We start from the raw sequence: 25,654 nt of genomic DNA, 5'->3' as shown, positions 1-25,654 counted from the left end.
AAGTTTCACAGATACAGTCATGGGCCAAAATGTGAAATTTGAGAATTAACGAGAGAATGGGTTTAACTCCAAACGAATATTAGTGTCAGAGCGACCTGATCTCCTTCAAACACTGTCTGCATATGACAGTACATTCACTGGACACGTTCTACAGGGTGTCCCATAAGTCTCCATACATAGGAGACATAATACATTCCATACATATATGGTTCTAACATGTATTTCTTCACATTTCTTCTTTATAGTTCTTCAGCAGACACGCATTGAAATGCGTTCCCGACAAAATGGCAGTCATATAGAGCATATTATATAAATAAAAATGGTTTATGTCAAGAAACATTTATTTTTCCTATGTATGGAGACTTATGGGACACCCTGTACTAGTGGAACATTTAGAAATCTATTGGATAAATGGACAGAAACCAATATACAGTCGCGGAAAAAATTATGAGACCACCCTTGTTTTCCTCAGTTTCTTGTTCCATTTTAATGCCAGGTCCAACTAAAGGTCTATTTGTTTGGACAAATATAATGATACCAACAAAAACAGCTCATAGTAGTTTAACTTCAGAGATGATATCGATCCATTTAACATGTTTTCTTGATAAAAACCAAAATCACTCCAGTTCTTCCATTAATATCTGTGTCATTGCACTGACACAAACAGTGCTTTTAGACATTCCATGTTTTCTTTTCTGTCTGTTTTAGTCACATGACACACACAGGAGTTAGGACTGGATTACAGAACCATAGTTTCTGATTACTTTTGATGGTCTGATATTTCTTTCCATAACTGTAAATGTATGTGTGTGTGTGTGTGTGTGTGTGTGTGTGTGTGTGTGTGTTAGGGGTGTTAGAAAATATCGGTTCTGCAATATATTGCGGTATTTCCTTTCACAATACTGTATTGATATTAAAAAGTACTATACCAATATTTTTAGGTATGTATTCAAATGCAGATATGGTGGAGGTTCATTTTTGGTTTTTTGTTTCTTTTTATTTATTATTATTTAACATTCTTTTATTAAATAATGTTCGTTCCTTTGTTGGGATTGAACTCAAATCCTGTTCTGATGTTAGTTCTGAACTAACAGAATATGAACATTTCAACAGGATGTGAAACTGGAATGTCTGTAAAAAAGAATTTCAGTTTGAACACAGGAACATTTGGTGATAGAACATTAGATCCTGTTGGGATCAAATCAAAATGTGTTTAGTATTTGTGCAGATTTCTGCTGTAATTCAATTCTTCAAGGAAATAATCATAAAAAAAATATATATATCTCATATCGTGATCCTAGTATTGTGATCTGTATCAAATCACTAGATTCTTGCCAATACACCGCCCTGGTGTGTGTGTGTGTGTGTGTGTGTGTGTGTGTGTGTGTGTGTGTGTGTATATAGGGTGGGGAAGCAAAATGTACAATATTTTGAGGCAGGGATTGAAAGACAGTGTATGACCAATTAGTTTATTGAAAGTCATGAGAATTTATTTGCCACAAGAAAATGTCCATAATAGAAAATGTTTTTATTCTATGTGTCCTCCTTCTTTCTCAATAACTGCCTTCACACGCTTCCTGAAACTTGTGCAAGTGTTCCTCAAATATTGGGGTGACAACTTCTCCCATTCTTCTTTAATAGTATCTTCCAGACTTTCTGGTAATAGTTTTGCTCATAGTCATTCTCTTCTTTCCATTATAAACAGTCTTTATGGACACTCCAACTATTTCTGAAATCTCCTTTGGTGTGACGAGTGCATTCAGCAAATCACACACTCTTTGACGTTTGCTTTCCTGATTACTCATATGGGCAAAAGTTTGTGAAAAGGTATGGATAATAGTGTTAGGTATGATTATGACATCAGTATATGTTTGGGTTCAAAACAACTGACGTAGTGCCTGCTGAGAAAAAACAACTACATGTTCATTGTACATTTTGCTTCCCCACCCTGTTTATTTATTTATTTATTTATTTATCATATACCTGATCATTTGTTTTCCAATGAATCCTATTAAATATGTAACATTTTACCACATTTAATCTCTGAGGCAGATCATTTCCCAAAAACTGTAGACCAGTGTTACCGAACAATCCTGAAGTCATATTCCAATTTATGTTCCATCCAAAACAAACAAAGCAAAAACATTGTGATGAGAGAATTAAAATGAAAGTCCATTAAAGTCCAGGACACGTGTGTCGCTGAGGCTCAGCCTGCAGTGGGTGGACGGACAAAAGTACAAGACCAAAAAAACAAACCAAACAGAAGAGTCTGGAGACCACAGACGGTGGACACGCTGTAGTCCAACCACCTGGGGTCGTTGGGATTTCCTCCACACCACTCCACTAATTAGACAGTTTTACAGCTGCAGCGATCAGTTCTTTTTGTAATTGATTAATCTATCAATTATTTCCTCCAATTCGAGTCAATTAAATGGTTGCTGAAACATACACATCTGGAAATGACGAACAACTGGTCCTTTATTCCACAACAACCACAAAAAGTATAAAGATTAATCGATTAATCTATAATTAGTTTCCTTCATTTGACTGTATTAAATGAGTATTTGAATAGGCCAAAAAATAAAATTACAAATAAAAAAATAGAAATGTGAAAAATACATAACCACTTTAGAACCAGCTGAAACAACCACCACAAAAAGTATAAAAGATTAATCAATTAATCTATAATTAGTTTCCTTGATTTGACTGGATTAAATGGTTATTTAATAGGCCAAAATATAAAATTAAAAATCGGACCAATGGCCCTGTAGCTTACCGGCCAAATTCAAAGCTTTGGGAAATGTATCCAGATGCCATTTATTCTCCCCCAGTTCTGTGTATTTATTCTATTACAGAAATAGTCCATGTTTTGGTCATTTTCCAATCAGATCTGTACAAAATTCAAATTCACACTTGATATCATTGATACTGAGTTATTGGATCAATCCACTTCCTATCTGTTATAATGGGAAAAATTTTCCAAGTGGCACCAAATCCAGAGTCAGATCTGGATCAAAATAATTTCACTAACTTTTGCTGACATCATCATACAGAAGCTGTAGACCAAGTTTGAAGTCAGTTGGAATTGTAGTTTCGGAGAAGACGACGACTGAAATTTTTGTAACGGACGACAGACGCTGCATGTAGACAACAGCTTACGGCCTGTCGGCAGGTAAGATAAAACTGGTAAAATATGGACCTACTTCTGGGTTCTGGAGGCGGGGCCAATAGTTCCAAACACTGAGTACGGTGGCATCAGAACCAAGGTTCTAATAGTTTGGATTTTTCATTATAGTTCAGTTTTATTTAGTTTTGACTTTTTTTTCTCTAATTCAGTTCGTTTTAATTAGTTTTTAGAGCAGGTTTGATAGTTTTTATTAGTTGTCATTTTTTATGAATGCTTAATTTTAGTTTAGTTTGAGTTTAGTTTTAGTGTTAGTTTCAGTTTTTTCAAATATTTTGTCTTCCATCCTGTTCAAAGAAATAAGTGAGGTTCCCCTGGACACTTTGGTGGTGAGGTTAGGTTGTCTCTGACTGAGCACACACACAAATGTATGGACAGTAGGATGGATAAATTCCCTATAGCAGGTTGGAGGGGTCATGGAAGTAGGGGTGTGATCCATACACAACGTCACTTACCAAAACTTTCCATACTTTCCCCGTTGGCCTCCTGACTTCTGTACCTCTCTCATACCGCTGATCTGAGACCTAATTTTCCCATGTTCTGTCCTGTTATGGGTTAGTGAGTTTTCAGTCTGTGATGTGCTGTCATTTGTCATTCTGTTGTATTATTGTAGTTCCTCTGTTCTCTCCTGTGTGGGGGTGTGTTCTCTGTCTTTTCCTCCAAACAGATAGTGGTTAATGGAGGATGAGCTGCAGGTGTGGCACTGGTCTGCTGGCTGCTTCTGATTGGTTCCTCAGAGACGAGCTGGAAAATTTAAATCTGGATCGCCCTACCTCCCACGAGACTCCTCTCTTCATCTCCCTCATTTCAGACCAGCCTTCTGTCATTTTTGTTGGAACTTTGTAACGTCAGCTGCAAAAGGAGGGAATCTTTTTCTTGAAGTTTTCTCCTGGTTTTCCATTAGAGTATACGTTAGATTGATGTGTTTTGGTTTCTTTGGTTTGTGTTTGTAGATCAGCTTGAAGTATGATTCTGTTTGTTATGTTTGTTACTTTGATTCCCTACCTGATTTAATTTACTTTTTTTGTGAATAAATATTTCAAATTGCAGTTGCGTGACTGCTGGTCATTTGTTTTTCTAGCTTGCTCCTATTTAAGGGACATTGAGGGAGGGGAGTCTCACACCATGCTGCGTCTCAGCAACCCCTAGACCGAGCGTAACAGTCCTATACCAACAATGACAAAGACGAAAACGAAGGGAATTTTATTCATAATTTTTTATCCATTTTAGTTAGTTTTGTCAACACACAATACAGTTTCAGTTATCTTTTTTCTTTTAATTTGAGCTTTTATTTATTTCAGTTAATGAAAATGTTTTTTTCAATTTTAGTTTTCGTCATTTCGTTAGTTTTCATTAACGATAATAACCTCGGTCAGAACACATTCAATTCTATTTGTGCTGATCTATCAACTCCAGCTCTACGTTGATCAGATATGGTCATCTTTCCACTGGTCCAGTCTATTTCCTGTATCAGTGACATTTCTGTCGTACATTCTGTTTTCTTTGGTCTGTGTTTGCGTTTGGATCCGTTTCTATCCGATCCAACTGTTGTGTTGGATTTTCAGCTGCAGTCCTGTAGTTCCATAGTTGGACTGGTCCAGCTGTTCACATGGAACCACTACAACTAGAAGGATGGAGGTTTGAAGGCACAGGTGTCAAACATGTGGCCCAGGGGCCAAATCCAGCCCGCCAAAGGGTCCAATCTGGCCCGCAAGATGAATTTGTGAAATGCAGAAATTACACTGACGATATTAACAATCAAGGATGTTAGAATCATTTTAGGTCAATTCAATCTCAAGTGGGTCAGAACCAGTACAATACTATCAGAATAACCTATAAATAATGAAAACTACATTTTTTTTCTCTTTGTTGTAGTGTAAAATAAAGTACAATTACACAAAAATGTTTACATTTACAGACTAGCCTTTTACAAAAAATGTGAATAACCTGAAATTTCTTAAAAGAAGTCTATAGAATTGGACCAATATTCTGCCTCTTACTAAATGTTTTGTGTATTTGTAGATCCACTGGGACCTGTACGTTATGATGCACATGTATAAATGATAAACTAAGGAGTAATATTGTTCAAATTGCACTGATTTTTCTTAGACTTTGCAGGTTCTTATTTGTTCATATTATGTTCGAGTACAATTCATAGATGTAAACATTTTCATTATGGGATTTTAATTTTTTCACTCAAAAGTTATTATTATCCTATTATTTATATTATTTTGCAGGTCCAGTCCACTTTCTATCATACCAGGCTGTATATGGAACTGACCTAAAATGAGTTTGACCCCCATGCTCTAAAGTGACTTCTATGTTTATGTTTATGTTTATGTTTACGCATTTGGCAGACGCTTTTTTCCAAAGCGACTTACAGGGGAAAACCAATTAAATCACTCAATCAATCAAATTTTATTTATATAGCGCCAGATCACAAAAAAGTTATCTCTTGACATTTTATATATAGAGTTGGTCAAAACCAGACTCTAAGTCAATTCTACAGAAACCCAACAGAATCCTCCTGGAGCAAACACTTGTGACTGGTGACAGTGGCGAGGAAAAACTTCCCTTTAACAGCAGAAACCTGGAGCAGACCCAGACTCCTGGAGGATGGCCGTCTGCCTGGACCAGTTGGGGTTAAAGAGAGAGAGTAGAGAAGGGGAAAAAGAGAGAGCGATAGAGATAGAGACTGGGGGAGAGGGGGAGAAGGGGGGAGTAGGGGGAGACACATGGAGGCGGTTGAGGATAAGTGAGTGGTGATGATGAGGGCAGGGAAGAGGCCGGACCACCGCAGCAGGTCCAGAGATAATCGTGAAAGAATCTGTGGTTGTCCTGGGAAAAACCTTATTAGAATATTTAAAATGGAATGTTTGAAAGTGCTAGGACAGGAGGTGCTCTCGGAAGAGCTGGGTCTTCAAGAGCTTCTTGAAGATAGGCAGGGATGACTCTGTTCTTGTAGCACTTGGTAGAGCGTTCCACCAACGTGGAACGACCCATGAAAAGAGCCTGGATTGTCTTGTACAAGGTCTGGGGACCACCAGACTACGTTCCCCAGACGAGCGGAGTGGTCGTGGGGCGACATAAGCTTTTATTAGTGCACCTAAGTAGACAGGAGCAGACCCACGGAGAATTTTGTAGGCTAGGATTAAAGATTTGAATTTGATGCGGGCAGCTATGGGTAGATCAGTGGAACTCAATGAGTAAGGGGGTGACATGTGCCCTTTTAGGCTGATTGAAGACCAGACGCGCTGCTGCATTCTGGACCATCTGTAGTGGTTTGACAACACAAGCTGGGAGGCCCGTTAGAAGAGCATTGCAGTAGTCAAGACGGGAGATAACCATAGTCTGCACCAGGAGCTGGGTGGAGATAACCATAGTCTGCACCAGGAGCTGGGTGGCCTGTTCGGTTAGGTATGGCCTGATCTTTCTTAGGTTGAACAGAGTGAAACGGCATGATCGGGTGACAGAGGCAACGTGATCCGTGAAGGTCAACTGATTATCAATCATGACTCCCAAGTTACGTACTACACTGGTAGGAGCCAGAGGTATGGAGTCAATACTGATGGAGATGTCCAGCTGTATGGTTGGCTTAGCTGGGAAGACCAGCTGTTCAGTTTTGGACAGGTTCAGCTGAAGGTGATGGGCTTTCATCCATGCAGATATGTCAGAGAGACAATCTGAGATCCGCACTGAGACTGTGGAGTCATCAGGTGGGAATGACAGATAGAGCTGGGTATCATCAGCATAGCAATGATATGAGAAGCCGTGTGAGTGGATGATCTGACCCAGTGAGGTGGTGTATATGGCAAAAAGGAGGGGGCCCAACACAGAGCCTTGGGGGACCCCCGTGGTGAGGCGGTGAACTGCTGATGTGTGCCCTAGCCAGGACACACTGAAGGACCGACCAGTAAGGTAAGATTGAAACCAGGAGTGGGCGTGGCCTGTGATGCCCATGTTCCAGAGTATGGATAACAGGATATCATGATTGACAGTGTCAAATGCTGCTGATAAGTCCAGTAGAATGAGTACTGAGGACTTGGCTGCTGCTCTAGCCTCTTTCAAGGCTTCTGTCACAGACAACAGAGCCGTTTCAGTGGAGTGGCCGATTTTGAAGCCAGATTGGTTGATGTCAAGGAGGTTATTTTGGGAGAGGAATTCTGTGACCTGTTTGAAAACAGCCCTTTCGATGATCTTAGAAAGGTATGGGAGGAGTGAGACTGGTCGATAATTCTCCACTTGAGTGGGGGTGAGGGAAGGTTTTTTGAGTAGTGGTGTTACCTGCGCTTGTTTAAATACTGTAGGAAATGTTCCTGAAGTCAGTGAAGCATTAATCACATGTGTGATTGGTGCTGTGATAGTAGGGGCAACAGACTGTAAGAGGTTGGATGGAATAGGGTCCAACAGGCATGTGGTAGGACGGCTAGAGGAAAGGAGTTTAGACACCTCGTTCTCTGTGAGGGGAGTAAATGAGGGGAATGACGCAGTTGGGCTTTTATCAGTTGAGTTAGTAGTAGCCATAGTCAGGGGAGAAGAAGCAGTGTGTGATGATGATGATGTTGAAGAAGGAGGCGTGCAGTCTATGGGTGGATCAGTGAACTGACTGCTGATAGTAGACACTTTATTTGTGAAAAATGAAGCAAAATTGTCTGCTGTCAGATTAGTAGTGGGCGGTGGAGGTGGAGGGTTGAGTAGTGTTTTAAAGGTTGAGAATAGTTTCTTGGTGTCGGTGGCAGAATGAATTTTGTTATTATAGTAAGCCTTCTTCGCAGCAGTGACACTGGATGAGAAGGATACCAATAGTGACTGGAATGTGATCAGGTCAGAAGAGCTTTTTGTTTTGTGCCATTTTCTCTCTGCGGCTCTGAGGTTGGTACGCAGCGACCGGAGGTTATCATTGAGCCATGGGTGGGACTGGGAGGATCGAGCGGGTCTAGTAGATAGAGGGCACAGATTATCCAGACAGGAGCTAAGTGTAGAGCACAGAGACTCAGTGGCATCATTAACCTCTAAGGAGGAAAAAGTGCTGGGGGGAGGGAGAGCGGAGGGAGAGTGTCTATGTAGGACACTCCATATGGTTTTTAGGTGAAAATCCTCATTCCACACTCCTGAATTCTACAGTCTCTGTCTTCTGCTCCTAAACAACATTCTAACATCAGCTAACATCAAAAACACCACATGTTTCAGAAGCAGAGGAAGATAAAGCTACAACCAATTAAAGACGAATACGGTGCATCACAGCAAAAACACAAACAAACACACCATGTAGATGTAATTTTTCTTCTTCTTTGTGGTGTACCGATTATGAAGTGACCAACAAAAAGCTGACAGGGTGAGGCGTTAATGGGATGTTATAATAACAGAAGCACCTTGTTTGGGGTTTGTCTTCCAATTATGTTGTTAATGGAGTGTTTTCTTGCCTTCATAATACTCCCTGCTCTGGGCAACAACCATACAGCACACACATACAGACCAGTGCAGACTAATAACATGCACTGAAGTATGACAACCATTCGAAGGCGGTGTTGGAGAGTCCATTTTCCACCTGACTTTATAGTCCGGTGTGTCCCATGGGACCAAAATTCAATCAGCAGGATTACAGTGAGGGAGCAAAAGGTGGATTTATTTTTTTTCTTTATGGAAAGCTGAACTTTTTTTTTTTTTTTTGCTTTGTTTCACAGAGCATTCACAGCTGCAGAGGCGACATTCTGCTCAAAAATATTCTGATGAATACAGAAACAGGGAGACATTTAATTAAAGTCACTGGAGCAGATTTTTCCCTCTCTTATCTCTATCGTGGTGATCATTTATAGAAAACTGGATGTGTGATGTGTGATTTTCTAAGTATGTGCGTGCGGTTTATGACCTGTATCACAGGTGTCAAACATGTGGCCTGGGGGCCAAATCTGCCCCCCCCCCCCCCCCCCCCCCCCCCCCCCGCCAAAGGTTCCATTCCGGCCCGTGGGATGAAAGTGCAAAAATGAACCTGAACAGTCCAGGTTGTCCAAATCCTTTTGGTTCAGGTTCCACATACAGACCAATGTGATCTACAGTCAAAATAACAACACAATAACCCAGAAATAATGACAACGACAAATTTCCTTTGTGAAAAATTCTGTGGAAAAAATTGAAAAAAAATAACATTACACTGTGAAAATATTTACATTTACAAAACTATCCTTTCACAATAAAATGCAAATAAATATATATGGCATCGATCCAGCTGATGTCATCATGTCTACACTTGTGCTGATGTCATGTCAACTGACCTCTATATATGTGGCAAGTCTGAAGTAAATTGAAATAAAACTGATGTTTTTAAAGACGTAAAATTTTGCCCATTATAAGTAAATGAAAAAAAAGATATGAAAAATTCCTTAAAAATTTGAACTTCGACCTACTTTTCCCAAAATGTAATGACATCTATTCTGGGTCACTGGCAATGTATAATCCCAGTTTGGTATGAATTCAACCAATAGTTTTGCTGCTAAAGTGTTAACAAACAAAGAAGCAAACTGAACCAAAAACAATACCCTTTGGCTCCCCTTCAGGGGTGGGGCTTTGTACAAAACAGAGACCTAAAAGACTAAGAACAACTGCTGAAAAACCCTGAAAAAGAATTAGAAATTAAAACAACCAGTCAAAAATATTTCCCCCACTACTGAAAACGTACACATACAGGTTAATTCTGTCAGTTCCCTGATCGTGGCACTGATGAAGATCAGCAGTTGGTACCCAGGTTCCTTCTGAGGTATGCTAATGTTAGGTACTGTGTGTGTATTAGGATGGGGACAATACAGACTGAATTCCCTTACCGAGATAATTAGGTAATTATTATTTTTTTAGATGGTCATTAGCTTTGGGTCATGACCGAAAGGACCAGATCCTGGATACAAGCGGTCCAAATGAGTTTCCTCCACAGGGTGGCTGGGTGCACCCTTAGGGATAGGGGGAGGAGCTCAGAGTAGAGGAACATCCAGAGGAACCAGCTGAGGTGGATCACACATCTGTTTCACATACTCCTGGGGAGGTGTTCTGGGCATGTCCCACCGGGAGGAGGCCTCAGGGAAGACCTAGGACACGTTGGAGAGACTATGTCTGTGGGCTGGCCTGGGAACGCCTCGGGGTCCCCCCGGAAGAGCTGGAGGAGGAGTCTGAGGAGAGGGAAGTCTGGGCATCCCTGCTTAGACTGTTACCCCTGTGACCCAGCCCCAGATAAGCAGCAGATAATGGATGGATGGATGGATGGATGGATGGATGGATGGATGGATGGATGGATGGATGGATGGATGGATGGATGGATGGATGGGTGGGTGGATGGCATAAAGGTTGTAAGAGTCTTGAGCTGAACCAGTTCTACAACCAAAACTATTGCAGTGGAACAGGCTGAAAACTGGGACCTGATTTAACTGTGGAGAGAAGTTTTGAAAGAGCAACACAAGTGCAATGCATCTGTAGAAGCACACTAGTGAGTTTTCCAGTTCAATATGACGTATTTTAATGTTGTTAATGACCTCTCTTCTCTTCAGACACTCCAACGAAATTCTGTTTTTTAGTAACGTATATGCTTCAAACTTCATATGTGAAGTGCTTACTGGTAAATTTCATATCTAGTCAAAGAACAATACCGAACATCTGCTAAGCTTGTGTTAACCATTAGGGCTGTTAGAAAATATCGGTTCTGCAATATATCACGATATTTCATTTCACAATACTGTATCGATATTAAAAAGTACTGTATCGATATTTTTAGGTATTTATTCAACTGCAGATATTGTGGAGGTTCATTTTTGTTTTTCCTCTTTCTTTTTTGTTTATATCTTATTTATTATTATTTAACACTCTTTTATTAAATAATGTTAGTTCCTTTTTTGGGATTGCACAAAAATAATGTTATGATGTTAGTTGTGAACTAATAGAATATGAACATTTGAACAGGATCTGAAACTGGAATGTCTGTAAAACAGAATTTCAGTTTTAAAACAGGAACATTTTATGATATAACTTTAGATCTTGTTCTGATCAAATAAAAATGTGTTTAGTATTTGTGCAGATTTCTGGTGTAATTCAATTCTTCCAGGAAATAATCATTTTAAAAAAAGAAACAAACACAAAATGGCCATTTTTAACAGTATCATGATATATCGTGATATATCGTATCATGATCCTACTATTGTGATTTGTATCGTATCACCAGATTCTTGCCGATACACAGCCCTATTAACAATGACTGGATGGGCTTCTACAGTTCACACATACCAGTGTCCAGTGACTGCATACGCTGTACATGCATTACAAGTGTGTGTGTGTCACAGTGCTACAGAGCGTCTATTTGCATATAAATGACTCCGACACAGAAAGAAAAATGATGCTTGAAAATTTGTATTTGTCAGAAACGGGTATTATGCTGAAGAGTTTAAAAGTAAACACCCACTGCTGTTTGCCAGCAAAACAAAAGTGCTATAGATCGCCGTCAAGTCCAGTCTGTGTGTTTTATTTTCCCACAGTGCATCTGGAAGACAGTGCTTTAAATTACACATAATGTCCTCATTACTTCTATGGACTTAAATCAATCCCTTTTTGCATTTGTCACAAGCATTGTGTTTTATCCCATTCATTGCACAAACAACAGCATTTTGTGCATTGATGTTTTGATGAGTGGTTCAGGTGTCATTCTGAAGAGGCAGGTAATTAAATGGACTTAAATGTATCGCTCTGGCTGTGCAAAGAGGCTTTACTGCAATGCCTACAAATCACAGATTATACCATGTTGTTGTTGTTTTTTTTTCTTTCAGTTCATGCTCATGTTTTGCTTTTTTATTGTGTTACTATGAGGGTGGCCAAGTGTTAACGGTGTTTCATGCAAAAGGCAATGACTTCAAACTGTTTGGAGGTTCTAATCCCACTGCTCATGCACCTTTCTAAATTATACTGAAGAACTGGGAGGTGTTGATGCAAATTCTACCATGCAGAACATCAGGTAAGGACAGTGGCTTTAAACTGTGACCAACAGAAAGGACACAAATCTGGCTCAATCCCGTTTAAAGGGCTCATATTTGTCTAAACCCACTGTTCTTAGTCTGGGCTTCATTTCTTTGTGTATTTGGACCCTAATAGTTCAGACAGTTTGAATTTGAACCCTCCAGCTGATGATAAACTATCTCTAGATTCATTTGAACAAAATCCAGTGGATTTCTACAACCTGTTTGAATTCCTGCTTAATTAGTTCCGTCTATAACTAGTTCCGACATTTGCACATATCGGTTTTGTTTATTTTTTTCATAATTTTGCTCAATTTTCATTTGGTTTTGTTCATTTTTTTCATTATTTTGCTCAATTTTCATTCTTTTTCTTTCATTCGAATTCCTTCTTTATTTGTTCTGTCTATAATACTACTACTACTACTACTACTACTAATAATAATAATAATACTAATGGATTAGATTTATATCGCGCTTTCTATGAACACATACTCAAAGTGCGCACAGTGGATCCATCATTCATTCACTCTCTCATCCTCCCTCTGGTGGAGGTAAACTACATCTGTATCCACAGCTGTTCTGGGGCAGACTGACAGAAGCGTGGCTGACAGTCTGCGCCTAGGCCCCTCCCACCACCGAACATACATACACATTCATACACCAGCGTTAGTAGCAGTCTATAAGACTATCTAAAACAGTCCATAACTCTGCTCAGGTAGAGTTCAATAACCTGTTCCAGCTGAAACCTTCTGAACCACTGCAGTACTGACCCATGGAAGGATCTGAACTATGTGCTCAGTTCAATCCAGGCAGTTCTTTTTTTTTAGTCCAGGCTGTTTATTGAACTCTCCCTGATGCAGTCAGCGTCCTCTCAGGTCTTTAACCTCATGGAGACTGGACAATACCAGGACTGATCAGGATCATCAGGTTTGTGACAGAATGGACACATGGATTCACCTCCATAAAGTCCAGACTCTAATGCCGCATTTCCACTCTGTGGTATCGGCTTGACTCGACTCAGCCGTTTTGTGTTTCCATTATGAAAAAGGACCTGGAATCTGGTATCTGGTACTAGTTTTTTGGTCTCACCTCTGCTGAGGTTCCAAGACTGGGGACCAGATACCAAAAGTGTAAACACTGCAGACCACTGATTTGGTCAGACTCGTCTCTGTGACCCACCGATTTACAAAAAAACAGATGCAGAAGTTGACAGTAAATCTGTCGGTAGGTGAATCCACATGAGGACAACTGTAAAACTACACCATGGTTTGTCCAGGAGGTTCAGACGTAAAAATTCAGCATGAGCTTGACGAGACAACATGCAACGAGCGAGTTTATCAGCAACTTTGAGCGGACGACATGGAAGTAATGCGCCGCATCGCTATGACGACCAGGTACTGTAAAGTGGGTAGTATCCTGTAATGGAAACGGTCTGGAATAGGACCTGGTACCCGAGTCGAGTCAAGTCGAGTCGAGCCGAGTCGAGCCAGTTCCACAAAGTGGAAATGTGGCATAAATTGGGATGTGATGCAGACTTGATGCAGCAGTTCGATTCTCCATCATCAATAATCAGGAATTAATGCAACTATGGATGGAAAAAATGTTATGAACCTTATTGTGACACGACATAAACATTTTGTGGCATAAAATATGTGACAGTGAATGTCTCGTGGAATCAGAACCAAAGGTGGTGCAGTCAAATATGGCATGTGTGGCTTTGTTTTTTGGCTGGGCAGTGGATTCTAACAGGAGCCAGACCTGTCTCATGCACCAGCAAACAGAGTGTGAACGGGTCTGTCTGTGGGTCTGTAGCCTACATGTACAGTCCACTGACCCCCGGCCCTGGTCTCTAATTGAACACGACTAAACCTGAGGAGTCGCACAGATCAAAGGTGGATTCCATGAAGGGGAGACTGACCTGTCAATGATTCCACACATGTCGATCTGGACGTTACTGTAGTTTCCCAGTTGTTTTCTCTGGACCCTGATCAGGTCCACGTCTAGGTTGTTTAGAGTCAGATGAGACATACAGCCCTGGAAGATGTTAAAAGGGTTTCTGCACTCCTTAGTGTCGTCTTCAGAAGGACACCCTGAACACAGGAAAGAGGCGACATGAAAGGAGGAGAAGAAGGAAGCCCAGTATCACAGCTGGAATCCAATCGGACCGTTATTCAGCACAGTAAGAGTTTAGTATCTATTAGAGCAGGGGTGTCAAACATGCGGCCCGAGGGCCAAATGCCGTTCCAATCCGGCCTGTGGGATGAATTTGCAAAATGCAAAAATTCCACAGATTCATTTTAGTTCCGGTTCCACATACAGACCAATATGATCTGAAGTAAAATATCCTACAAAAAAATAATGACACCATATTTTCTTCTCAATTCGATGTGAAGAAAATATTACATTATCCCTATAAATAATGACAACTTCAAATTTTTGTCTTTGTTTTAGTACAAAAAAAATACATTCAATTATGAAAACATTTACATTTACAAACTATCCTGTGACAATAAAATGTGAATAAACTGAACAAATATGAATAACCTGAAATGTCTAAAGAAAATTCAGCACAATTTGAACTCTTTTCTTCCTGTTCCTCAGTGTTTAGTGTCTGTAGATCTGATCCAGAATGCACATGGACTAATGATAAGTTGAGGCAGAATATTGTTAAAATTGCACTTACTTTTCTTAAGAAATTTCTTTTTTTTCAGGTTATTCACATCTTTTTTGTTTGGATAGTTTATAAAAGTAAGTATTTTCATAATTTAATGGGTTTTTTTGCACTAAAACAAAGACAACAATTTGGAGTTGTCATTATTTATAGGTTATTATGCTATTATTTCACTGGTGTGGCCCACTGGAGATCAAATCAGGTTGAATGTGGAACCTTAAAGAAAATGAGTTTGAGAGCCCTGGATTAGAGTAACTGAAAAATAAGTTTTAACCCATAAAGACCCAAATATCTACCATCAAACAAAACCATCTACTGATCTAAACTGTTAAATTCCTGTTGATCCACTAATCCTATCAATACATTTCAATAATTGGTGTAAAATACAGTTATTCATCTTTTCATGGTCATCAGATATGACCCATTTAGATGTTCAGAGGCTCCGTAGTTACCATGGAAACACCGTCATTGATTTACATATATATATATATATATATATGTGTGTGTGTGTGTGTGTGTTTCTCTCAACCCTCAACTTTAATCGGAGCTTTAATGAATATCTACATGATCAGTGAATTAAATATTGGAAAATACATGATTTTCACTGAAAAAATGCCAAATACAGAGGATAATATTACAATAAATGGTGACAAATCACTTAAAAGTTAGAGAGAAAAATTCATTTGGGAATTGACATAAAAGTACCACTGGGTCTTTATGGTTTAAGGAGAACACATGTTTTTACATAAGATGATACTCCAAATAAGATAAGATAAGATAAGATAAGATAAGATAAGATAAGATAAGATAAGATAAGATAAGATAAGATAAGATATACTTTATTGTCCCTGTGGGGAAATTTTTCGTGGACTCCGTTCAAATGTTGTTATTCCCCTAAAACTACTAAATCCCCACAGTTTTAAAGAAAGGGTAAATATGGTGATAAAGGCTGCGTTGTATGAATGTATGCTTTATAAGTTCAATAACAGGGATGGTACCACAGCATCAGTTTGGGAACCATTTTTGGTTTTATATTACTATTACTGCCACTCAGCAGGAGGACAGCTGTTTTACTTCCCCTTGGGATTTATTTCATTTTATTTATTTATTTCTAAGAACTTCCACACTTGTAGTATTATTCATACTTTTTATTTATGTATAAAATCCCTGCTTTTCAACACTGAGCAACATTGTATGATTGTCATGTACCAAGTACAAACTCTAATAAAAACTTGAATTATAAAACACAAAAAATGTTGTTATTCGTTACAGATATGGAGGTTAACCTATAAGCCACTTACCACCAAAGAATATCTGACTGTCTATGGCGACAGGAAATGTGGGGTTGGCGGTTGCGGTGCCTCCTTCCTCTTTGTCCACTGTGACGGTCAGGTGGCCTCGTCTGGACGTTAGCTCCACTGAATGCCACTGACCATCATTCAGACCAGAACCTGAGAGGAAAATACAGATAGGCTGATTAATGAGCGCTGACAGGACATTTGACAAAACACTAGTATGAACAGAACTAGTGCAGATAGTGGTCAGTAGCACAGATTTGAGAAGTCAACTGGAATTATAGACTCTGTGGGAACATAAGAGCTCAAACAACTGAAAATTACACCTAGGATCAAAGTGAGTTATTTACTTATTTGTTTTTTACAATTTAATGCTCATTTCCTGATTTATTAATGTATTACTTTGAATGGGATGTTCAGTGATCCAGACGGATTATTACTCCCCCCACCCCCCAAATCCAAATCCAAACCTTTTATGTCTAAAAAAGTACAACTACATTATGAAAATGTTTACATCTACGAACTATCCTTTAAAAAAATGTGAATAACATGAACCTGGAATTTCTACTTAAGAAACATAAGTGCAATTTTAACAATATTCAGTCTCAGTTTATCACTTCTACATGTACATTATAACTTACAGATCACAGTGGTTAACAGCAGAATACGACTAAAACTGCACTCTGAAGACATTTCATGTTGTTCATATTTTTGTTCAGGTTATTCACATTTTTTGTGAAAGGACAGCTTGTAAATGTGAATATTTTCATGTAATTTTATTTAATTTTTTACACTAAAACAAAGAGAAAAAAACAGAGTTGTCATTATTTCTAGGTCATTATGATCGTATTTTACTGATCTGAGCCACTTGAGATTGAATTAGGGCTGTGTATTGGAAAGAATCTGGTGTTACGATACAAGTCACAATACTAGGATCACAATACGATTCATCACGATATATCATGATACTGTTAAAAAGGCAATTTTCTGTTTTTTTCCTTTTTTAAATGATTATTTCCGTGAAGAATTGAATTACACCTGAAATCTGCACAAATACTAAACACATTTTTATTTGATCCCAACAGGATCTAATGTTCTATCACCAAATGTTCAAACTGTGTTCAAACTGAAATTCTGTTTTACAGACATTCCAGTTTCAGATCCTGTTCAAATGTTCAGATTCTATTAGTTCACAACTAACATCAGAACAGGATTTGAGTTCAATCCCAACAAATGAACTAACATTATTGAATAAAAGAGTGTTAAATAAGAATAAATACAATATAAACAAAAAACAAAAACAAAAAAACAAAAACGAACCTCTGCCATATCTGTATTTGAATAAATACCTAAAAACATCGATACAGTACTTTATAATATCGATACAGTATTGTGAAATGAAATATCACGATATATTGCAGAACCGATATTTTCTTACAGCCCTAGATTGAATTGACCTGAATTTGGCTCGATCCCATGGACCGGATCGGACCTTTCGGTGGGCCGGTTTTGGCCCATGGGCCGTATGTTTGACACCTGTGAGGTAGATATTCAGAAACTTTTTGATGAATGACAGATTGTTTCTTCATTTAAAATTTCTGGTTTTGACAATAAATTAATATTAAAAATAATGGATTAGATTCATGTAGCGCTTTTCTATTTACACATACTCTAACGCCTACACTGGATCCATTATTCATTCACTCACACATTCACACTCTGGTCAGGCTAACATATTATGTTTGGTTGTTTAACATCTTACACTTCTAAGTCAGTGAGTGAAGTTTATCTTGTTTATCTTACTCTTGGACTTTGACTGACCTGCGGTGAGCTCCAGCAGCGCTCTGCCGGCCTTATGGATCTGCAGCCGCAGCCGGGCGTCGCTCAGGTACAACCAGACCACGCCCCCCTGCTGAGGGAGGTCAAAGGTGAACAGAAGCCCCGCCTTGTTCCATGTTCGGAACTGGAATCCGACGGACACGCCCCCCGGTGAGGACGCCGTAACGACCGGCAACTGGAGGAAGCTCCGGGGACCGGGGAACGTCACGGCAACGGAAACCGACTCAGCACAAGAAAAGGTCACATTGCCCTGAGACAGAAAAGATGCAGAGATGATTACTAGAGATAAAACAAGAGAAAACATGAATATTAATCAGCTGCAGAGGACGTGATGGTGTGACCTGATGTCACAATGATCTCATCAGCAAGTCTCCTTAAAGAGGACACATGTATTACCATAATGATAACGGCAAAGGCTTGGAATAAGATTAGAACTAAGAATGCCAAAGTCACCTATTGAACTTAGAGGTAAGAGATAAAAATGAAAATGAAAGAGCTTACAGTATACTTGGTAATGCAATATCTTGACAGTTCAGTTACACTCTATTGCAGGAGTGTCAAACTCATTTTGGTTCAGTTCCATATTTAGCCCAATTTGATCTGGAGCAGACCAGACCAGCAAAATAATGACTTAAAAACCTATAAATAATGACAAATCCAAGTTTTTCTTTTTGTTTTAGGACAAAAAAAACCCCAATTAAATTATGAAAATATTTACATTTTACAAAAAAGATGTTCACTATTAGCTGGAAGCTAATGCTATGCTATGAACTTGACATTCTTACCAGATATCATTCTAAAAAAAAAAAAAAAAAACAATTGGGAGTTACATGACATTGTCATGTTTTACCTGCTCTGGTGCATTTTGTATCACTGCAAATTGTATGTAATGATTAGAATAAGTTAATGCGCTAACGCTAGCGCTAGCTGCTGATGCTAACTGCTAACGCTAACTGCTAACGTGGTCCATGCCCTTATCTAGGCCTGAATTTGCATTACTACACTGTGGAAGCACGTGCTCTTTGCGTTGTAAATAAGTTTTATGATCAAATATACAGCCATTCGGTTGGAAGATGGTTTTGGTTGTGAAATCATTAATATTGTGTGAATACTGTTTAAATTTCATTTCATCATTATTGTTAAATACAGTTAAGAGCCAACAAGGTTAAAAAGGAATGATAAACAGTTTATTCTGATGAAGGAAATGTGGTTAATTTACAGTTTCATGTTAACCAGTGTTTTATGTGTTAAAAATAGGAATTCTGTTGTTGTTTCGATACCACAATGTGTGTTCCTACAAAAACTACATGGTAAATCATCATAACCTTGTGAGCTGACTAAGGTAAAGTACCAGAGTACTGAGCTGTACATTTATTCATTTGGATACAACTGTCATTATGACATTTGAATGTTAAATTTTAATGTACGTCAGACAGAAACATAAGTATAAGAACCAGAACCAAATGTTTACTTTCTGCACACTTTGTGTAGATTGGTTTTATAGTGATCTTCGAAATCTGATGGCGAGTCCAGCCCATGGTGACTGCGAGGGGTGTTAACGGAGTGGCCACTCTAAGGGTGCTACAATCCCACGAGCTGGAATGGAACCTTTGCCAGACCAGATTTAGCCCCCGGGCCGCATGTTTGACACCTGTGCTCTATTGTTTTGAGTGGTGGTAATGACACTGAGTCTATTGCTAAAGCTGCAGTAGTCATATACAACAGTCCAAGCCTCTGCTGGGAATATCAGCCTGCTATCTTTATAACGCTCCGGAAACACAGATGACATCTAAAAGCCCTTTGAAGAGCATTTACAATGAAATGCAATAACTCATACGGGAGTCCCACTGCAAAGCAAGAAAAAAAAAAACTTACATTAAAGGTATAATTCACAGTTGTGGCAAAGTGTTCAAACCAGTCAGGAAACATTTCCAGACTATTAAAAAGCTTAGGCACAAAACGCAAGAATTCTTGAACCTCTAATCTGGGTTAACTCTTTAAAAGCTGACGTGTCACCGCTGACACACCCTGCACATGTGCACTTTGGATGGATAGAACTCTTTCACTGTTCATGCAATTCAAAAAATTCCAACAGTTTCTGATACCTGAAATATTGTGCTTTATAGGTTTTATCAGGTCATTACGTTAATTTTACTCACGCCGGTAGGTGAGGAACGGGGTTAGGTGAGGGTGGAAAACTCATAAAGTCTATCAGTCTGTACATCTGGGCTAGGAAGTGTGGAAAATTGTTTCTTCTACATCGTCACTGTTGTCTTTGTTTTATGATCTGGCACAGGGGTGTCAAACTCATTTTCTATCCAAACAAAAAAGATGTGAATAACCTGAAAAACCTGAAATTTCTGAAGAAAAATAAGAAGAAATAATAAGAAAAAATTGATCAATATTATGCCTCAAATTATGATTATTACATGTGCATTACAGATCAGATCTACCAAGACACAAAACAGGCAGAATAATGTTAAAATTACACTCAATTTTCTTTAGACATTTCAGGTTGTTCATATTTGTTCAGGTTATTGACATTTATTCTTAAAGGATATCAAAATTTAATGTTTTTTGCAATAAATCAAAGAGAAAAAAATTGGTATTGCCATTATTTAGAGGCATGATGTCATATTTTTTTCACATTAAACCAACAGGAACATTTGGAGTCATTATTTTTAGGTTATTATGCTGTTATTTTTGAGTTTGATGTCCTTGACTGTTAATATGTTCTGCACTTTGCAAATTCATCCCACGGGCCGGATTGAAACTTTTGGCGGGCCGGTTTTGGCCCCCGGGCCACATGTTTGACACCTCTGATCTAGCAGAATGTAAAAAACAAAAACACATGTAACAACTGGAACATGTATTTTTCTGTGGCAGTGTTCAATAAAAAAAAAAAGCTTAAAAACAATAATTTTACTCACGCCTGTACTACAAGCTGGAGAAGAAGCCGTTTTAGCAGAATTATGACATGCAGTAAATAGTAAATGACTGCTCGATTTAGAAAAAGACACTGCTCTGAAAAAATGGGCAAACGGACTCACTTAGAGCATATTTTCTAACCTTTTATCGTCAAAATGAGAAAAAAGTTCAGTTTAGACTTTGGGGTTAAAGGGTTAATGACTTTCATAGATGTAATGGCTGATGGACTTCTGTATAGGGCGACCATATTTGGACTTCCAAAAAAAAGAGGACACCCAGCTCCGCCTCGAGATACTTGATCACACGCTCTGTAAGTACTGTAGTATTCTGTGCACAGTGCCATAAACCTGGAGACGATATCCCAGTGAAACAGGCTGTTTGGAATTATTTGATTATTGGAGCTGTAGAAGTGTCAGAAAAGCTGCTGAGTTTGTACTCGTGTCCTTTACTTTGAAGATCTGGACACATCAGCCTTTACTTTACTGTGTATTTTAAGTGGAATAACAGACAAAAACAAAATTTAAAAAAACAGAATTGAAATTTTATAGGTTTCACTGAATAAGGCAACTTATCGTTTCTACATGTGCATTAGGGATCAGATCTACAAAGGCACAAAACATTTAATAACGGACAAAATACTGGTCCAATTCACCTTCATTTTCTTTAGATATTTCAGGTTGATATTTGTTCAGGTTATTCACATTTAATTGATAAAAGATAGTTTGTTAATGTAAATATTTACCTCTGCCAAGTGTAAGGGTGGAGGTTATGTTCTCATCAGGGTTTGTCTGTCTGTCTCTGTCTGTTAGCAAGATAACTCAAAAAGTTATCGATGGATTTTCATGAAATTTTCAGGAAACGTTGATACTGGCACAAGGAGCAAATGATTAAATTTCGGTGGTGATCGGGGGGGCTGTTTGTTAGCAAGATAACTCAAAAAGTTTTGGATGGATTTGGATAAAATTTTCAGGAAATGTTGATACTGCCACAAGGAACAAATCATTACATTTTGGTGGTGGTGGTAGTGGGGGGGGGGGGGGGGGGGGGCTGTGGCACTGATCTGCCTTGGCGGAGGTCTGTGCTCTCCGAGTGCTTTTCTAGTTTCACAATTTAATGGGTTTTTGTGCATTATTAATAGGCATAATATTTTTTTTCACATTAAACCAAGAAGAAAATTTGGAGTCATTTACATGTTATTATCAATCAATCAAATTGAATTTATATAGCGCCAAATCATAACAAAAGTTACCTCAAGACACTTTACATATCGAGTTGGTAGAAACCAGACTCTAAGCCAATTTACAGAAACCCAACAGAATTATGTTATTATTTTACTGTAGATCACAACTGATCTGAATATGGAACCTGAACTAAAACAACTTTGACACTTTTGACTCTTAATAAATTCAGTATAATTTTTGCACTTTGTAAATTCACACTGTGGGCCACATTGGACACTTTGGTGGCCGGTTTTGGCCCATGGGCCGTATGTTTGCCCCTCTGCTCTAGGTCGTCTGTGGACAGGTCCATTCATCCCACATCCACAGGCTGGTGTGGATCAGTGCCTTTCACTGCCCTGATGTCCCATATGTCACTGGAAAGAACAAAGGCTTTTCTTCCAGGGAGATTTGTAATAGGGGTCGATCGATTATCAGCTTCAATATTCATCATTTTGACGATTATTGTTATTGACTTTTTAAAGTGTCCGGGGGCCGATATGATGGATCAAACTTAAACCGGGGTTATTTTGGCTCTGATGCAGCCGGCTCTCTCACCTCTGTCTGCTCTCACTGCTCTGTGCCGTGAGCTTTGTCCCTCCCACAGCACCATCTGATTGGTTACACTGCACATGCCAATCGGCAGTGGAAGCTCTGTGTGCACTGTGTGTGTGTGTGTGTGTGTGCATGTGTGTGTGAGTGTGTGTGTGTGTGTGTGTGTGCATGTGTGTGTGTGTGTGTGTGTGTGTGTGTGTGTGAGTGTGTGTGTGTGTGAGTGAGTGAAAGAAGAGAGAGAGTAAATCCTGCATAATTTCAGGTTGGTTATTGGAGGGTTGATAAGTTCAGCCTTTCTCCTCTGTCTCACTACAACCAGACACTCAGTGGATTATAGTGTTGCTGAGCATGCTCAGTGCTCATATATGGACATTTATAAACATGCCAGTGGTAGCCAAGCACACTAGCTAACTTCCATCCACAGTCCACTGGTACGGTGTTATCAGTGCTGGGATGGTCAAGTGTGTGTGAAAGTAGAAGCTGCAGAACTGAGAGCTGTGCAACTCTAATGACCCCACGATATTTGACGGAACTTTTTTAAGTTTTGAGAGATCGCAAGCATTAGATGTTTAAGACTTTAGACATGAAGTAAGGGCATCTAAGGCCTACATGGACCGCATGACGGACAGGGTTCATCTAAGGCCTACATGGACCGCATGACGGACAGGGTTCATCTAAGGCCTACATGGACCGCATGACGGACAGGGTTCATCTAAGGCCTACATGGACCGCATGACGGACAGGGTTCATCTAAGGCCTACATGGACCGCATGACGGACAGGGTTCATCTAAGGCCTACATGGACCGCATGACGGACAGGGTTCATCTAAGGCCTACATGGACCGCATGACGGACAGGGTTCATCTAAGGCCTACATGGACCGCATGACGGACAGGGTTCATCTAAGGCCTACATGGACCGCATGATGGACAGGGTTCATCTAAGGCCTACATGGACCGCATGACAGACAGGGTTCATCTAAGGCCTACATGGACCGCATGACGGACAGGGTTCGTCTAAGGCCTACATGGACTGCATGGTGGACGGGGTTCATCTAAGGCCTACATGGACCGCATGACGGACAGGGTTCATCTAAGGCCTACATGGACTGCATGATGGACAGGGTTCATCTAAGGCCTACATGGACCGCATGACAGACAGGGTTCATCTAAGGCCTACATGGACCGCATGACGGACAGGGTTCGTCTAAGGCCTACATGGACTGCATGGTGGACGGGGTTCATCTAAGGCCTACATGGACCGCATGACGGACAGGGTTCATCTAAGGCCTACATGGACCGCATGACAGACAGGGTTCATCTAAGGCCTACATGGACCGCATGACGGACAGGGTTCATCTAAGGCCTACATGGACCGCATGATGGACAGGGTTCATCTAAGGCCTACATGGACCGCATGACAGACAGGGTTCATCTAAGGCCTACATGGACCGCATGACGGACAGGGTTCGTCTAAGGCCTACATGGACTGCATGGTGGACGGGGTTCACCTAAGGCCTACATGGACCGCATGACGGACAGGGTTCATCTAAGGCCTACATGGACTGCATGACGGACAGGGTTCATCTAAGGCCTACATGGACTGCATGATGGACAGGGTTCATCTAAGGCCTACATGGACCGCATGACGGACAGGGTTCATCTAAGGCCTACATGGACCGCATGACGGACAGGGTTCATCTAAGGCCTACATGGACCGCATGGTGGACGGGGTTCATCTAAGGCCTACATGGACTGCATGGTGGACGGGGTTCATCCAAGGCCTACATGGACTGCATGACGGACAGGGTTCATCTAAGGCCTACATGGACTGCATGGTGGACGGGGTTCATCTAAGGCCTACATGGACTGCATGGTGGACGGGGTTCATCTAAGGCCTACATGGACTGCATGGTGGACGGGGTTCATCTAAGGCCTACATGGACTGCATGGTGGACGGGGTTCACCTTAGGCCTACATGGACTGCATGGTGGACGGGGTTCATCTAAGGCCTACATGGACTGCATGGTGGACGGGGTTCACCTAAGGCCTACATGGACTGCATGGTGGGCGGGGTTCACCTAAGGCCTACATGGACTGCATGGTGGACAGGGTTCATCTAAGGCCTACATGGACTGCATGGTGGACGGGGTTCATCTAAGGCCTACATGGACTGCATGGTGGACAGGGTTCACCTAAGGCCTACATGGACTGCATGGTGGACAGGGTTCACCTAAGGCCTACATGGACTGCATGGTGGACAGGGTTCACATGGAACGTCTTCTAAATTTTAGGTCAGTGTTGAGTACTAGTAGAAATACTACAGATAGCTCATTTAAAGACCCTCAAAAGCCTCTCTTGACAGCTTTAGCCATTAGCACGACCATATCGTCTCTGTATAGAAGTACCTAGAACCTTAAGAGTCACTGCAAAACCGTAAGTGGTCCCTATTAAATCAGCCATGATGTGAATCTTTGAATCTTTTAACCAAGAATCTTCTCATCACAGTCTGGACTAACTGTAACGAGAGACCATTTATTCATCTGCGCAGAAACACTTCACAGCCTCTGCCCTGTGAGCTCCTGGATGCAGAAACATCTGAGGGTTCTAATGGCTGAGATGAGGAGGCATTAGTGAGCGTCTAACCACAGCCTACACTCCTTTGTCCAAGCTTCATTAACCAGCCAGCAGCTCATTTCGCAGCAGCGGCGGCATCAAGATCAACCATTGAGTGCAAAAGCCAATACTTTTACCAGGATCAAATCCCACTGGGAACGAAAGGGAGTCTGTGGAATGTGACCCTGACAACCCAACCATTAAATAAAAGAAAAAGACCAAAAAAGAAAGACGGAAAAGAAGGACCTCTGAATTAAAGACACTATAGGCTCCAATGCAGATCAGTGGGTATGTATGCACTCTGTTCAAGAAGTCCTGTTGTGATGTCGGCTCACAAACAGTTCACAACAAACACCAAGCAGAATA

The 25,654-nt window shown here is 40.1% G+C and overlaps 1 protein-coding gene across 1 annotated transcript in view; it reads right to left on the bottom strand.

Moving 5' to 3' along the window:
• The window catches only part of LOC115436826 (contactin-associated protein-like 4), a 262,042-nt gene that overhangs the window by 131,946 nt on the left and 104,442 nt on the right, over positions 1 to 25,654 (bottom strand). The window contains exons 8-10 of the mRNA XM_030159784.1: positions 17,956 to 18,223; positions 16,141 to 16,290; positions 14,087 to 14,258 (exon numbers count right to left, since the gene is read on the bottom strand). Of these exons, the coding sequence (XP_030015644.1) occupies positions 14,087 to 14,258; positions 16,141 to 16,290; positions 17,956 to 18,223 (590 nt within the window). The remainder of the gene's footprint in view (positions 1 to 14,086; positions 14,259 to 16,140; positions 16,291 to 17,955; positions 18,224 to 25,654) is intronic.

This window comes from Sphaeramia orbicularis, chromosome 17 (genome assembly GCF_902148855.1).
Source record: "Sphaeramia orbicularis chromosome 17, fSphaOr1.1, whole genome shotgun sequence".
Lineage (NCBI taxonomy): Eukaryota > Metazoa > Chordata > Actinopteri > Kurtiformes > Apogonidae > Sphaeramia > Sphaeramia orbicularis.
This window is presented reverse-complemented; position numbering and strand designations above follow the sequence as displayed.